The 15,986-nt window shown below is 33.2% G+C and overlaps 1 protein-coding gene across 1 annotated transcript in view; it reads right to left on the bottom strand.

Annotated features, from left to right (window-relative positions):
* CFAP47 (cilia and flagella associated protein 47) overlaps window positions 1-15,986 on the bottom strand; it is a 467,323-nt gene that overhangs the window by 286,925 nt on the left and 164,412 nt on the right. Inside the window, exons 30-32 of the mRNA XM_003805971.5 lie at window positions 15,070-15,294; window positions 1,743-1,824; window positions 739-867 (exon numbers count right to left, since the gene is read on the bottom strand). Coding sequence (XP_003806019.4) covers window positions 739-867; window positions 1,743-1,824; window positions 15,070-15,294 — 436 coding nt within the window. The remainder of the gene's footprint in view (window positions 1-738; window positions 868-1,742; window positions 1,825-15,069; window positions 15,295-15,986) is intronic.

Here is a 15,986-nt window from a genome sequence, read left to right as displayed (position 1 = left end):
GTGAAGACAGAACAAAAGCCTCCATTGGTCCTAGTGGACAAGACCTATAGTGCTATATTTGAAAACCTAGGGAATTATTCAAGCACTGAAACCAGGACTTGTTTATGCAATAAGGGTATAGAGTATAGAGGTATAATTTACGCTATGTTAATCTACCCACAAATGCAATTTGGCAGGAAGTAAGTTCGAGAATCTCATAAAAACCTTTTGCCTATAGTTGTATGAATCTTAGTGAATATAGTTTTATAGCAAGAGACTACCGTGTATTAGATGTGGAGACAATAATTTTCACCAGTACTCATTCTTTAATTCTCCCTTTTAGTACTAGAATATTCCTGTAGCTACTCATTCTAGAGACTGTATTTCTCAACTTTTTTTGCAGTTAGATGTGACTGTATGACTGAATTCTGCCTAATGAAATCTGAAATGAAAAAGACATATTTCACAGGTCACATCCTTAAAAGGTAACTCCTTGCCTCCAGTACTCCTTTACCTGCTCTTCCTTCTTCAGAGAAATCAGACCCATACATGAAAGCCTAGTACTGAGGAGGAAAGAGATACTCCAGAAGCTTTGACCCTCTCACATCTCAGCAGTTCCATGAGAAAGCAATAAAAAAAAAATCTCTCGTTTAAGGCACTGTGTTTTTGAATCTTTCATAGCAGCATTGTCTATACTTTAATTAATATATGATTCATATTAATCAACAGAGAAGCAGCGAACAATAATGGAAATGTTACCTTGTATATTTGTAGAAATACATCTGTCCATGCCCGTTTACTCCAGGCTTCAAATTTAGACATTTCTATAACAATAGAACATTTTTTCTTAGGTGTACAGGAACTCACAGGCATCGTATTAGTGGAAGACTTTAAGAAATAAAATAGTACAACATTAATTAAAATTTAAGGCAAATTTAGCATATGAGTTTTTTTTTTCAAAACATGTGGATGCCTTTTCTATACTTTAATCAAGAGCTCTAATTTGCAATGTGCCAATAATAGAAGATATCAACACAGGTAACTTTATGGAGCACACAGTCTCTTATTTAGATCGTACATTTATTCATTCAATGCACGTACTAGATCACTCTGCAGAATAAGTGGCCGAACACGATACGAAGTTCTTCTGATTGCTGAGCCAAGAAAGAATCACACCCTTTGGATAAGGCAACAGGACCTCAGCATAGTGCCAAAGAACAGGCAGGCACCTGGTTCTCTACGATTGTCACATGGCAAGCATAGTGAGAGTCCTACAACCATAGTTGCCTCAAAGCCTGCAGACTCCTCAAAGACCACTCCCCTCTCAGTAGGTTACCACAAAGTAAACTATATATTATGACAAAACTATATATTTCTTGCTTCATTTCTATTTTCCCCTGAAAACGAAGAAGAAAAGTGGCACATGGTGGTGAAATAAAACCAGTATTTTATTTGGAAAATATATATTCTAAAAGTTTAAAAATAAAATTTACATAACCCCACCTTATTCTTCATTTATAAATTCTCCAAAGTAGGAATTGTTTATATATTTAAGAAAGCCATGTAATCATTTTTGCATAGGAACTCCATAGAGATTTTTAGACAAATGTACAAAAACATATGGGTTATCCAAAAATTATGATCCTAATAATATTTTGTATATAAAACTCAACAGTCTGAAGTAGAATATTCTAACATAGGCCAAATACCAGTACATACAATAATAACTGTGTGGTTTGTTCCAAGAAATTATATTTTCTTACCATAATTTCAATCCACCTCTTATAATCTTCTGGTTCAAGCAAAAATTCCGGCAGAACATGTGAAATACATCCTCCTTGAGCACTAAAATTAAAAAAGAAAAACTCAAATTATAATATAATATACATGTTCTATATATGATTTGCATTGACCATCAATTAAATATTTCAAGTCACATTTGTATATATGCTAGATTTTATTTTTCAAATTTAAAAGTTATATAATTAGCCAGAGGTGGCAGTGGCCACTGGGTGAAGCTTCTCTGCCTTTGGAAAGGGGAGGGAAGAGTGAAAAGAAAGTGTCCTATGGTTTGAGTGCCAGCTCAGCCCCAGTACAATATAACACCAGGTGGAATTCTAGTTTTTTTTAACTCTAGTCCGTTGCTCTGAACAGCACCTCTGGACCCACCTGGGGTCTGGGGGAACTCTAAGCCTTAAAGGAAAGATATAGGCCTGGCTGGCTTTGCCACCAGCTAATTGTAACTCTTCAATGCCCAAATACAGATACATATTTCCAAGAATCAAGATGATACAGGAAAACATGAGCTCACCAAATAAATAAGGCATCAAGGACCATTCCTGGAAAAACAGAGATATGTGACCTTTCAGAGAGAGAATTCAAAATAGGTGTGTTGAGGAAACTCAAAGAAATTCAACATAACGTGGAGAAGGAATTCAGAATTCTATCAGATAAGTTTAACAAACAGATTAAAATAATTTAAAAAATCAAGTAGGAATTCTGGAGTTGAAAAATGTAATTGGCATACTAAAGAATGCATCAGTCTTTTAATAGCAGAATTGATTAAGCAGAAGAAAAAGTGAGCTTGAAGAAAGGCTATTTAAAAATAGATAGAGGACACAAAAAAAGAAAGAATAAAAACAATGAGGCACACCTACATGATCTAGAGGATGGCCCCAAAAGGGCAAACCTAAGAGTTACTGGCCTTACAGAGGAGGTAGAGAAAGAGCCGGGGGAAAAGAGTTTATTCAAAAGATAATAGCAGAGAACTTCCCAAACCTAGAGAAATATATCAATATCCCAAATCAATATCCAAATATCCAATATCCGAATGAATGTTAGAACACCAAGCAGAGTTAACCCACAGAAGACTACCTCAAGGCATTTAATAATAAAACTCCCAAAGCAGGCTACCTCAACACATTAAATAACCAATCTCCCAAATATAAAAATTTTAAGAAATGATCCTAAAGGCAGCAAGAGAAAAGAAATAAATAACATATAATGGACCTCCGATATGTCTGGCAGTAGACTTTTTAGTGGAAACATTACAGGCCAGGAGAGAGTGGTATGACATATTTAAAGTGCTGAAGAAAACAAAAAACAAAAAACACTTTTACACTAAAATAGAATATCTAGTAAAATTATCCTTCAAATATGAAAAAGTAATAAAGACTTTACTAGACCCCTAACAGTAGTTGAGAGATTTCATCAACACAAGACATGCCAACAGGAATACTTCAAACAGAAGGAAAAGGACAATAATAAACCATAAGTAATTATCTGAAGGTACAAAACTCAAAGGCAATAGTAAGTACACAAAAAAACCCACAGATTATTACAACACTGTAACTGTGGTGTGTAAACTACTCTTATCTTAAATAGAAAGACTAAGTAATCAATCAATCAAAAATAATAACTACAAAGCCATAGAGTACAATATGATATAAATAGAAACAACAAAAGTTAAAAAGCGAGGGGTTGAAGTTAAGGTGTAGAGTCTTTATTAGTTTTCTTTTCGCTTGTTTCTTTTTTGTTTGCTTGTTTATGCAAACTGTGTTAAGTTGTTATCAGCTTAAAATAATGGGTTATAAGATACTATTTGCAAGCCTCATGGTAACCACAAACCACAAAACATATGACAGATACACAAAAAATAAAAAGCAAGAAGCAAAATCACATTACCAGAGAAAATCATCTCATTAAAGTTAAACAGGAAGAAAAGAAAGAAGAAAGAGGAGACAATGAGAAAAGAAATTTTAAAAAGGCAGAAGTAAATCCTTACTTATCAATAATAGCATTGAATGTAAATGGACTAAAGTATTAAATCAAAATATATAGAGTGGTTGAATGGATGAACAAAGATCCCATGATCTGTTGCCACAAGAAACACACTTCACCTATAAAGATGCACATAGACTGAACATACACGGATGGAAAAAGATACCCCATACTAATGGAAATTTAAAAAAAAGCAGGAGTAGCTATACTTGTATCAAAAAAAAGTAGATTTCAATACAAAAACTATAAGAAGAAACAAAGAAGGTCATTATATAATGATAAAAGGGTCAATTAAGCAAGAGGATATAACAATTGTAAATATATTTGCACTAAACACTGTAACACCCAGATATATAAAGCAAATATTAGAAATAAAGAGCGAGATAGGCCAATAGATAATAATAGCTGGAGAGTTCAACCCCACTTTCAGCATTTGACAGATATTCCGGACAGAAAATGAAAAAAACATCAGACTTCATCTGCACTATACACCTAATGGATCTAATAGATATTTCCAAAAGTTTTCATCTAATGGCTATGGAATACCTACTGTTTTCCTCAGCACATGGATCATTCTGAAGGACAGACCACATGTTAGGTCACAAAACAAGTCTTAAAACATTCAATTATATATAAACATTCAATTATATCAAGCATCTTCTGACTACAATGGAATAAAACAAGAAATAACAAGAGGTATTTGGAAACTATACAAATATGTGAAAACTTAAAAATGTGCTCCTGAGTGACCAGTGGTTCAATGAATAAATTAAGGAAATTGAAAAAATTCTCGAGATAAATGATATTGGAAACACAACATATCAAAACCTATCAAATATACCAAAAGCAGTACTAAGAGGGAAGTTTATAGCTGTAAGTACATACTTCAAAAAGAAGAAAATCTTCACACCAACAACCTAACGTTCCATCTTAAGGAAAGAGAAAAGCAAGAGCAAGGGAAATCCCAAAGTAATAGAAGAAAAGAAATTATCAACATCAGAGCAGAAATACATGAAATTGAAATAAATAAATCAATAAAACAAAGGTTGCTTTTTTGACAAGATAAACAAAGTTGACAAACCTTTAGCCAGACTAAGATAAAAAGAAAGAAGATACAATAAATAAAATCAGAGGTGATAAAGAAGGCATTACAACTGATACTGCAGAAATTCAAATGATCACAAGTAGCTACGATGACCTATAAATTGGAAAATCTAGAAGAAATGGACAAAGTCCTAGACACATACAGCTGACCAAGACTGTAACAGGAAGAAACCCCAAACCTGAACAGACCAATAACAAATAACAAGATCACAACCGTAAGAGTCACCCAATAAAGAAAAGCCCAGGACCAAATGGCGTTACTGCTGAATTCTACCAAATATTTAAAGAAGAACTAATACCAACCCTACTCAAACTATTTTATAAAATAGAGGAGGAGGGAATGCTTCCAAAATCATTATATGAGGCCACTATTACCCTAATGCTGAAAGCAAAGAAATATAAAAAAGGAATGCTACAGTCCAATATCCCTGATGAATATTGATGCAGAAATCCTCAACAAAATATTAGCAAACCAAATTCAGCAATACAGTAAAAAGATCATTAATCATGACCAGGTGAGATTTATCCCTGTTGAGTCAAGAATGGTTTAATGTATGCAATGTATGTAATACAATCAATCAAGTAGAACACATCATCAACAGAATAAAGGACAAAAATCATATGATAATTTCAACCAATAGTGAAAAAGTATTTGATAAAATTTAACATCACTTTAAGATAAAATACTCTAAAAAAACTGGATATGGAAGTAATATACCTCAAAAGAATAAAATCCATATATGACAGACCCACAGCTAGTATCATACTGAATGGGGAAAAACTAAAAGCCTTTCCTGTAAAATCTGCAACACAACAAGGATGCCCACTTTCATCACTGTCATTGAACATAGTACAGGAAGTCCCAGCTAGAGCAATCAGACAAGATAAAAAATAAGGAGCATACAAATTAGAATAAAAAAGTCAAATTATCCTTGTTTGCAAATGATATGATCTCATATTTAGAAAAACCTAAAGACTCCACAAAAAAACCTATTAGAAATAATAAACAAATTCAGTAAAGTTGCAGGGTACAAAATCAACATACAAAATTCAATAGCATTTCTATATGCCAACAGTGAAAAAACTGAAACAAGACATTTTAAAACAGGAGTCCCATTTACAATAGCCACAAATAAAATTAAGTACCAAGGAATTAACTTAACCAAAGAAGTAAAATAGCTCTATAAAGAAAACCATAAATCACTGATGAAATATGTTGAAGAGGACACCAAAAAATGGAGAGCTATTCCATGTTCATGAATTGGAATTATCATTATTATTAAGATGTCTATGCTACCCAAAGCAATTTACAGATTCAATGCAATTTCTGTCAAAATACAAATGATATTCCATACAGAAAGAGAAACAAAATCCTTACATTTATATGGAACCACAAAAGACCCAGAATAGCCAAAGCTATCTTAAGCAAAAAGAACAAAACTTGAGGAATCACTTTACCTGATTTCAAATTATACTACAGAGCCATAGTAACCAAAACAGTGTGTTACTGGTCTAAAAACATACACATCGACCAATGGAACAGAATACAGAAACCAAAATCAAATGCACAGGCCTACAATGAACTCATTTTCAACAAAGGTGCCAGGAACACACACTGGGGAAAAGACAGTATTGTCAACAAATGGTACTGGGAAAACTGCATATCCATATGCAGAAGAATGAAACTAGACATCTGTCTCCCACCATATACAAAAATAAAATCAAAATATAATAAAGGCTTAAAGCTATATCCTCAAACTATGAAACTACTACAAGAAAACTTCAAAGAAACTCTGAACGATACAGGTCTGGGCAAAGATTTCTTGAGTAATATCCCACAAGAACAGGCAATTAAAGCATAAATGAATACATGGCTTCTGCACAGCAAAGGAAACAATCAACAAAGAAAATAGACAAATCCTATAATGGGACAAAATATTTGCATACTACCCATCTGTCAAGGGTTAATAACCAGAATATATAAGGCGCTCAAACAACTCTGTAGAAAAATATCTAAAAATCCAATTTTAAAATGGGCATAATATTTGTTTCTTTTTAAAATTTTTATATTTATTTTGTTTCTTTTTTTACCTTCAATCAACTCACACCATTTTTTGTTTTGTTTTTTCATTTTTGTAGTTTTCTATTTCTCATTTCATTTTTTAAATGGGCAAAATATTTGAAAAGGCATTTATCAAAAGAAAACATACAAATGGCAAATGGCCACATGAAAATGTACTTAACATCATTGATCATCAGATAAATGCAAATCAAAAGTATAAAGAGATATCATCTCATCCCAGTTAAAATGACATTTATCCAAAAGACAGGCAGTAACAAATGCTGCTGAGGATATAGAGAAAAGGGAGCCTTTGTACACTGTGGTGGTAATGTAAATTAGTACAACCATTCCAGAGAAAAGTTTGGAGTTTCTTCAGAAAACTAAACACAGAGCTACCTCAAAATCCAGCAATCCCCTTGCTGGGTATATAGCCAAAAGAAACGAAATCAATATTTTGAAGAGATAATCTTCACTCCCACATTTGTGCAGGTTTGTTCACAATAGCCAAGATTTGGAAGCCACCGTAGGTCCATCAACAGATGAATAGATAAAGACAATGTCATACAAATACACAATGGAGTACTATTCAGCCATCAAAAAGAAAAAGATTCAGTCATTTGCAAGAACATGTATTAACCTGGAGGTAATTATATTAAGTGAAATAAGCCAAGCACAGAAAGACCAAAGTCAGATGTTCTCAATTATTTGTGGGATCTAAAAATCAAAACAATTGAAGACATGGAGATAGAGAAGAGAAGGATAGTTACCAGAGTCTGGGAAGGGTAGTCAGGGGGTGAGGGGGAAGTGGGGATAATTAATGGATATGAAAAATCATTATAATTAATGAATAAAGTGTAGTATTGGATAACACAACAGAGTGACTCTAGTCAATAATAATTTAATTTTTCATTTTAAAATAATGATAGTATACATAGATTATTTGTAACACAAAGGATAAAGGGATTAATACCCTATCTTCCATGATAAGATTATTATGCATTGCATGCCTGTATCAAAATATCTCATGCACATACTATGTACCCCCAAAATTTAAAATAAAAAGTAAAAATAAAAATAAAAGTTACATAGTTAACTTTTAAAACCTCCCTTAATTCTAAAATGTGCCTACGATGTTTTCTTTAGAGAACTTGATAAATGAGAAAGAACTTACTTAGACCTATAATCAGCTACATCAATCCCTACATGGTAACAAAACACAAAGAGTTTTATGAATTGGATTTGTAGTCAATGCAGTAATCATTTTATTCCTGTTATAATATTATAAAATTGAATAAAACATCTGGAAATGTTTGAATACAATAAAACATCTAACAGAGAGATCACTAGTCATCCAATGTTTATTGAGTACCTATAACCACAAATACCTAAATATAGAAAGCTTGTGTAAGGTAATTCATTATCTATTTATTCTAAAGAGAATATCCAAAAATTGCAGACTCTGATTATATTCTTGTGGTAGCATATTTGAAGCAGTAAATATTTATTTATATCATTTAATACATTTTAAAGCCTATGTATGTACATATTTATATGCCTATAATTTACCACATTTATGTTTTTATATATACTTTTTTCATTGTCAAATTCATTGAAATAATTTTAGCCAAACTCTTCATATGAATATCCATCCCCATCAGAGCCACTGTGTAGAAATCTAGTATTTTGTGGCAAATATTTCCTAATGGAGATTCAGATATTCAGGTCTAACTCAGTTAGTGAACCTAGAACACCACTCACCAATTAACATTTAATAGGAAAGAATCCTACATCTAGTTCTCAATTCTGGAAATGCCCTCAGAATTTGCAGTCTTGTGATTACAGAGAAGTTAGAAAAAGAAAAATGGAGGCTTAAGATGATTCTGAAAACTCAAACCTTGAAGATGGTGCAGATGACTGAGAAAATAGAAGTGAGGAAGGGAACTCTTCTTGGGTGGAGGCAGTGTCCCCTATTCTAGAGTTAAGTTTGACATGGCCCTGGGTCAGTCTAAGCTAGTAGAAGAAATCATACTGCCTACATAAAGTTCCTTTGTTGGGAAATAAAACATAAAACTTTCTTTTTGATTTTCACACAATTCCTGTCCTCATGCACATTACTTCTGTGAATCTTCATTACAGTCAAATTGGTATAGATTTAAATAAGATCTAATTTTACGTAACACCACTCCTCAGCAAGATTAGCCAACCTACAGCCTATGTAGAAATGCAATGAGATGATGTCTCCATTAAGTTGAAATCCTCTAGAGTAAAACAAAACATACAACTCAGAGGCATATGAAGAAACTGGAATATTTTCTTGTGCCCAAAGCCAAGACAGAATTTCAGTGTGTAAGTGGTCACTTATATCAAACGTTACTGAGAACTGGAGGAAAATATCAGGGAACCATTAAAATGGGAGCTTCTTGAGGAGGGAGCCTACATGTTATTTATTTGAGTATTCCAAAGTGTCCACCAGATAGTAAACCCTAGGTAAAATTGAGGACAAGAAAAATGCATTTTTTTCATTTTAAAGGCTGAGACTGTTATGAAGACTTGTTTTATGCTTTTCATTTTGAATCTACCTCAAGGCCTAACTTCATCAGTGCATAAGACAATATTTACCTTTATGTCTTATCAATAGATTTTACGTCTTGTCAGTAGTTTTATAAAGAGTTGACTTTCCTAATTGATTTCATTAAACTTTTACATAGTAGGTTTTTTATTTGAATATTTTTTCCAAGTTCGCATTGGGTGGATCAAAACATAATTAGGTGCAATTAGTTAATAAATGCTAAACTTAATCTTCAAAAAATTTGTTTCTTAAAAAATCCTAGCTTAATCCCTAAACATAAGTTGCTCATTTATTGCAGAGTAGATATTTCATGTGTATAAAAGTTCTTACCTATTGTATTATCAAATTTAAATGGGGAAGCTGATAACATTTATGATTATTTTATATTTGAATACATATATTTCCATGATGAAACATATGCACATATCTTGAATTAATGACCCAATTTTATTAACCATACTGTCACTTTCTAAATGTTAAGTCATTTTATCACAGTCAACATATCCTGATAGGCATGTATTTGCAGATAAAGAGCAAATAAATCTGAATGGCGTGGCTTTAATGTCAAAATTATTCTTCCATACCTGCATCCTCACATCATAAAATGTCATAACACAAATGACCCATGTTAATGTCAACACTACTGGGAGCTGTGCCAAAAAGAATTCTACAAGAATAACACAACGATTGCAAGTTCCATAGAGTTTAATGATGCTGTCACAAAGTTGTTTGATTTCCATTATATGCATACAATCAGGATTGACTTAAGTATGTAAGCCTCCTTCTTTTGCTCACAGTTAATATTTATTATATTTTCAGAGTAAAACTAACTTTCTGAAAAAAATGCATTCAGGTTTTGGACTTATTGAATTAGAGCACTTACCTTATTGAATCAATTATTGAGGACCAAAAGTAGGAAGTGGTAAAATTAAAAGCTATGTGCTTTCTGTTATAAACTTATTAAAATTTAAATAAAGTTTCCATTCAGTCTAATAAATGTGAGGCTATAATTGATAAATACTGGCTTTCTGACATTTTTATGTCAACAAGACATTTATTACTCATAAAATGGATTTTTAAAATAAATATTCCATTTCAGTGATAGTGATATCACAAGAATCAGTTTCAGTATGTCACTAGTGGTTACTATATTGGAATAGTTTCAGGAAATATCTAAGCAGGTGAAAGCCTTAGGCCATAATTCATTTCATTTAACAACAATAACAATAACAATCTACTATATGTCATGTGATTCACATTATATTATTTCTAATTCTTTTTTTATTTAAATTTTAAGTTCAATAGTACATATGCAGGTTTGTTATATAGGCAAACTTGTATCACGGGGGTTTGTTGTAGAGATTATTCTGCCACTCCAATATTAAGCCTAGCATCCGTTAGTTATTTCCCTGATGTAATTCTTCTAACAACCAAGTTAGTTATGGAATTATCACCCTTAATTTTACATATTGAACTTAGAGCTAAAACGGGTGAAGTAACTTGTGCAAGGAAGGTCACAGGAGTACAGAAGAGTTGGAATATAAGCCTATATCTGCATGATTCAAAAGCCATGTTCCTTCAACCCAGTTCAGTGCACCCTTCCAGGATTACTTCTTGGATTGTTTCTTTGAAATATTTTCATTCTTAGATGCAATTCCATTAAATAAGATACTATAATGGTCATGCATAAGTGAGAAGGATATAACACTTTAATTTTTTATTTTCTTTTTTTCCTTTTTTTTATTTTTTGAGATGGAGTTTCGCTCTTGTTGCCCAGGCTGGAGTACAGTGGTGCGATCTTGGCTCACTGCAACCTCCGCCTCCCGGATTCAAGTGATTCTCCTGCCTCAGCCTCCCGAGTAGTTGGGATTACTGGCGCCCACCACAGCGCTCAGCTAATTTTTTGTGTTTTTAGTAGAGACAGGGTTTCTCCATGTTGGCCAGGCTGGACTCAAACTCCTGACCTTGTGTGATCCACTCACCTCGGCCTCCCAAAGTGCTGGGATTATACGCGTGAGCCACCGCACCCAGCCCAGGATATAAAATTTTTAAGGATAAAAGTGAAAATCACAAGTGGAACTACATTTACATATAAGGGGATGTGAGTTGCTTTTTCTAAGTGTATTTATTTTGGTGAATTAACTATCTATTTAAAAACTTAGTGGAATTTAAAAATAAGAGTTATAATAGCTTTATATTCTTCTGATGGTCTACTTTTTAGTTACAATGTACGGCAGAAGATGTTGATATTCTGTGTCGGTTTTAGTTTTATACTACACAAATTATAAATTTTTAAAAATTTTATTATTTTCAATGAAAATTAATCATAAAATGATAATAACTATAAACAAGTGAAATTGTATCAAAGGATGTTAGATATGATATTGGTAAGCTCAAGCTGCCATAAGAAAATACCACAGGATAAGTGGCTCAAACAAGACATTTATTCTTTCACCATTCTGGATGCTATAAGTTCAAGATGAAGGTGCCAAAAATTTGGTTTTAGGTGAGGCCTCTTTTCCTGGCTTGTAGATGGCCATCTGCCCACTGTGTACTCACATAACATTTTCTCTATAATGAGAAAGAGAGAGAGAGAGAGAGAGAAGAGAAGAGAGAGAGATCTGGCATCTCTTCCTCTTCTTTAAAGGACATCCATCCTATTGGATTAGGGCCCTACATTTAACCTTAATAACATCCTTAAAGGCCTTATCTCCAAATAAAATCACATTGGGGGTTAGGGTTTCAACATATGAATTTGGGATGGGGCACAATTCAGTCCATACCAGACACAAATGACAAGAAATATATTACTGCAAATATATCCATACAAAATTTATTATAAAATATAACATCCAATTACAGAATATTGTTTCATAATATAACATATATGGTATTGCTATGGTCTACATTATACCCCTCCACAAAGTTCATATGTTGAAACCATAAATTTCAGGACTTCAGAATGTGACTGTATTTGGAGTTAGGGTCTTTAAAAAGATAACTAATGTAAAATGATGTAATTAGAGTGGTACCAAATCCAGTTTGGCTTGTGTCTTTATAAGAAGATGAAATTTGAATACACAGAAAGACACCAGGGAAATGGGTACACAGAGGAAAAACCACGTGAGGACACAGCAAGAAGAGTTTATCTGCCAGCAGAGAAACCTCGGAAGAAACCAACCTTGACAATACCTTGATCTTGGACTTCTAGCATCCAGAACTCTGAGAAAAAAAATTTACGTTGTTTGCTCCAACTTGACCCTCTCATTTGTTACATTCTCCTTCCTGAAATGCAAATTTTTCACCCTTTCTTTTACCACTTTTTATATTTCACAGCATTTTCTTCATTCTTATATAAATGTCCTGCGATGCAATTTCCATGTTTTATTCCTTATACCACACAAATTCAAAAGGTAAATCTCTGTGAAAGAAAATGTTAAATATGTAATGAACATTGGCCCCATTCCATGCTCCCAGTGATCCTGGGTGTTAGAAATTCCAGATGAATGAGATGTGGTTTCTGCCCTTAAGATGCTCACAGATTTGTAGGATTCACTGACTCAGGGATAAGTCAGCGGAGTTGAAAGTGATTTACAAAATTCCACATAGCTGTGTTATTTCCTTAACTGATATAACCATTCTCATTCTCCCATTTAGATTGCGTGCAGAAGGATACAGAGAAAATGCAAAATTGCATCTCCATGTATCTTTAGGTCTTCTACCCAAAGAATCTCTTTACAGAAATTCTGTTATTTGTGATTAACAGGCAAAATTTCACCCCCACCTATCCATGCCAGATGGCACCTGAGAAAAGGTAGACTCATTGTCAAATAAATACCGTTTTAACTTCAGGTTTTTTTACTTTCATGATTACCTTCTAAAGCCATGTATCTAATATTTATATTTTTCATTTGCTATTTTATATAGAAGGGTTCCTCAAATTGTATTAAGAACTCTCAGAATTAGGATCATCCATGCTGGATTTGGGCTTACACGAGACAGGGAGAGGGATTCCTATATTTGTACATGAAGGTCGGTGACTGCATTTCTGGATACTTGTTCTTTTTTTGCTGTGCCTCTTCTCCACCTGAAATGTCTGTGTCATGTGGGCATATGCTGCTGATGTCTGAGATGGGGATCTTCTGTCTCTGCCCTTAGGCCCGTCAAGGACCAAGAGGTCTCCTATAACTGACTCAGCCACTCCTTAGTCCTCATATATTTGTCATTCCTATTGTGGCATCAGGGCCAGACAACTGCCACTCTTCTGCCTCTCCAGTGGCGTCCCTCTAACATCCCAACACAGAAGCCGCCATGACAAACTGCCTGGATCTTGATTCAGTCACCTTAAGTGATTTAGAAACTTCTAGCTACCTTGCAATCCACAAGGAACCAAGCCAGTCTTGCCTTATTACCATGATATTGAGAGCCTAAGAAATGAAAGAAAATATTTTAAGTAACATGTCAAAGTTTTAATACACAGTATCACTAGGGACTCAAAAATCCTGATTTGGAAATAAAAAATTGAATGTCAAATCTTTAATTTGTATTCCTGCTATAAGAGTATTCTTCTTGCGCTCCATCTCTATTCCTGCTAGGATAGATGAACATCTCTGAACAACTATGGAGCAGATTCCATAAACAAAGAAGCAAAAGAGAAAATCACAATAATATATCTAAAAATATATTAACCATATTACATAAACAATTATAAGTGATAAATGCCATTTTAATTGTATAGGAGCATGGAAGAGGGAGTAATAACATGTTCAACTCGATGCTAAATAAATTACTGCCAATGGATGTGGGATGTTTCAGTGTACATGGATGTTGCAAGCGCAGGCTAAAGAAGCAATGTAAATTCACCAGTACTCTTCTCAGAATGTAAATGTACATTGTTTTTCCATTTCTTGGCGACTTGCCATTTAATCTTTGCAGAGGAACACAGATATTACAATTATTTTTCCTACCTTTTGCATCAACCATTTAAAATTCCTTTCGCCTTCCTACTATTTTAATATTAAAAGACTTTATCTATGCAGACTAAAAGTCCCCAATACCCATAAATTGAGATGATACTAACAATAGTCTGAGAAATAAAGCTTGTTGGTTTCATCCCTTTTTAGCTAAATGGATTTATGTATTTGCTGTAGACCAGGATTTTCAAAATGAAGGTAATGGATCAGAAATATCAGCATCACCTTGAAACTTGTTATAAATGAAAATTAACTTTGAAAAACTCAATGGGTAAGGGTCAGTAAACTGTTGTTTTAACAGACCCTCTCAGTGATTTTGATGCATGATAAAGTATAAGAATGATTGCCTTAGATTAAAAATCCAATACATCATAAAATGCTTATTGGCTATTAAGCATTATATATTTTTCAAAATGTGTGAGATATATATACTTTACCATATATATATACGTGTGTGTATATGTATATGTGTGTGTGTGTGTGTGTGTGTGTGTGTGTATTTGGTTAGAAAGGAAAATAATATCAAAGTCTATCTATCTGCTCATTTATCTAACTATCCAAGCCAGAGTTACATGCTTATATGAGCACATCCAGGCACTTACTTGAGAAAGTCCAGAAGTGAGGAATGTTGCAAATGGAGTTGAATTACCCTTTTTTCATGGTTATCTACAGGTAAAGATTGACTTGAATTAATTCCAGGTGGCATTTTTCCACTCAAATGGAGCAGCACATCATAAATGGTCTTATTATATTTGGAAAAGTCATTCTGTCTGGAAAACTTTTGGGGTGGCGAGGTTGATGAGTAGAATTGCATTTTATATACATCCCTATGAGAAAAAGACTTAAAATTAAAAACAGTCTCAAAATGTTATAGTATGAGGGAAAAAAACATGTTCAATTCAATGACTAAATGAAACTCTATTAAAATCAACTAAGTAAGAAACTCCATAATACACTTCACTAGGCTACCATTTGTTGGTCAAAAAAGATTTGTTAAATATTATCATAGATTTCCAGTATCTCATTTAAACACACATAATTATCTAATGTTGCAACTGTCAAATCTGAAGTATTAGATTATGAATAGATTGGATCTTGAGAAACAGAATAGAGATTGAATTTAAACCCATCACCTACTAGCTGAGTGAGTATGGCAAGCTATCTAAACTCACTGAGCTCAATTTTGCATGATATAAATTGGAGATAATGAGGTCTATAATAGTTTCCAAGATAGATTTCAAATGTTTATCACACATGTATATACAAAAATAATGTACACACATTTTCTCAGTATTTGCATTTTAATGCTTAGAAGGGCAAATCCTGCACATTGGCTTAATAAGCAGGGATTTTCATTTTAAAGATAAAGCCCACAGATAACATATATTCCTCTGTTCTTTAAATCAGATACTGCAATCTCTAATTCCTAGTAATATTGCACAAGGTTGTGATGCATACTGACTTTAAATGAAGTTAAAAATTACCACTATTCTTGCTGTCTATAATTTATTAAATATCT

This window comes from Pan paniscus, chromosome X (assembly GCF_029289425.2).
Source record: "Pan paniscus chromosome X, NHGRI_mPanPan1-v2.0_pri, whole genome shotgun sequence".
NCBI lineage: Eukaryota > Metazoa > Chordata > Mammalia > Primates > Hominidae > Pan > Pan paniscus.
This window is presented reverse-complemented; position numbering and strand designations above follow the sequence as displayed.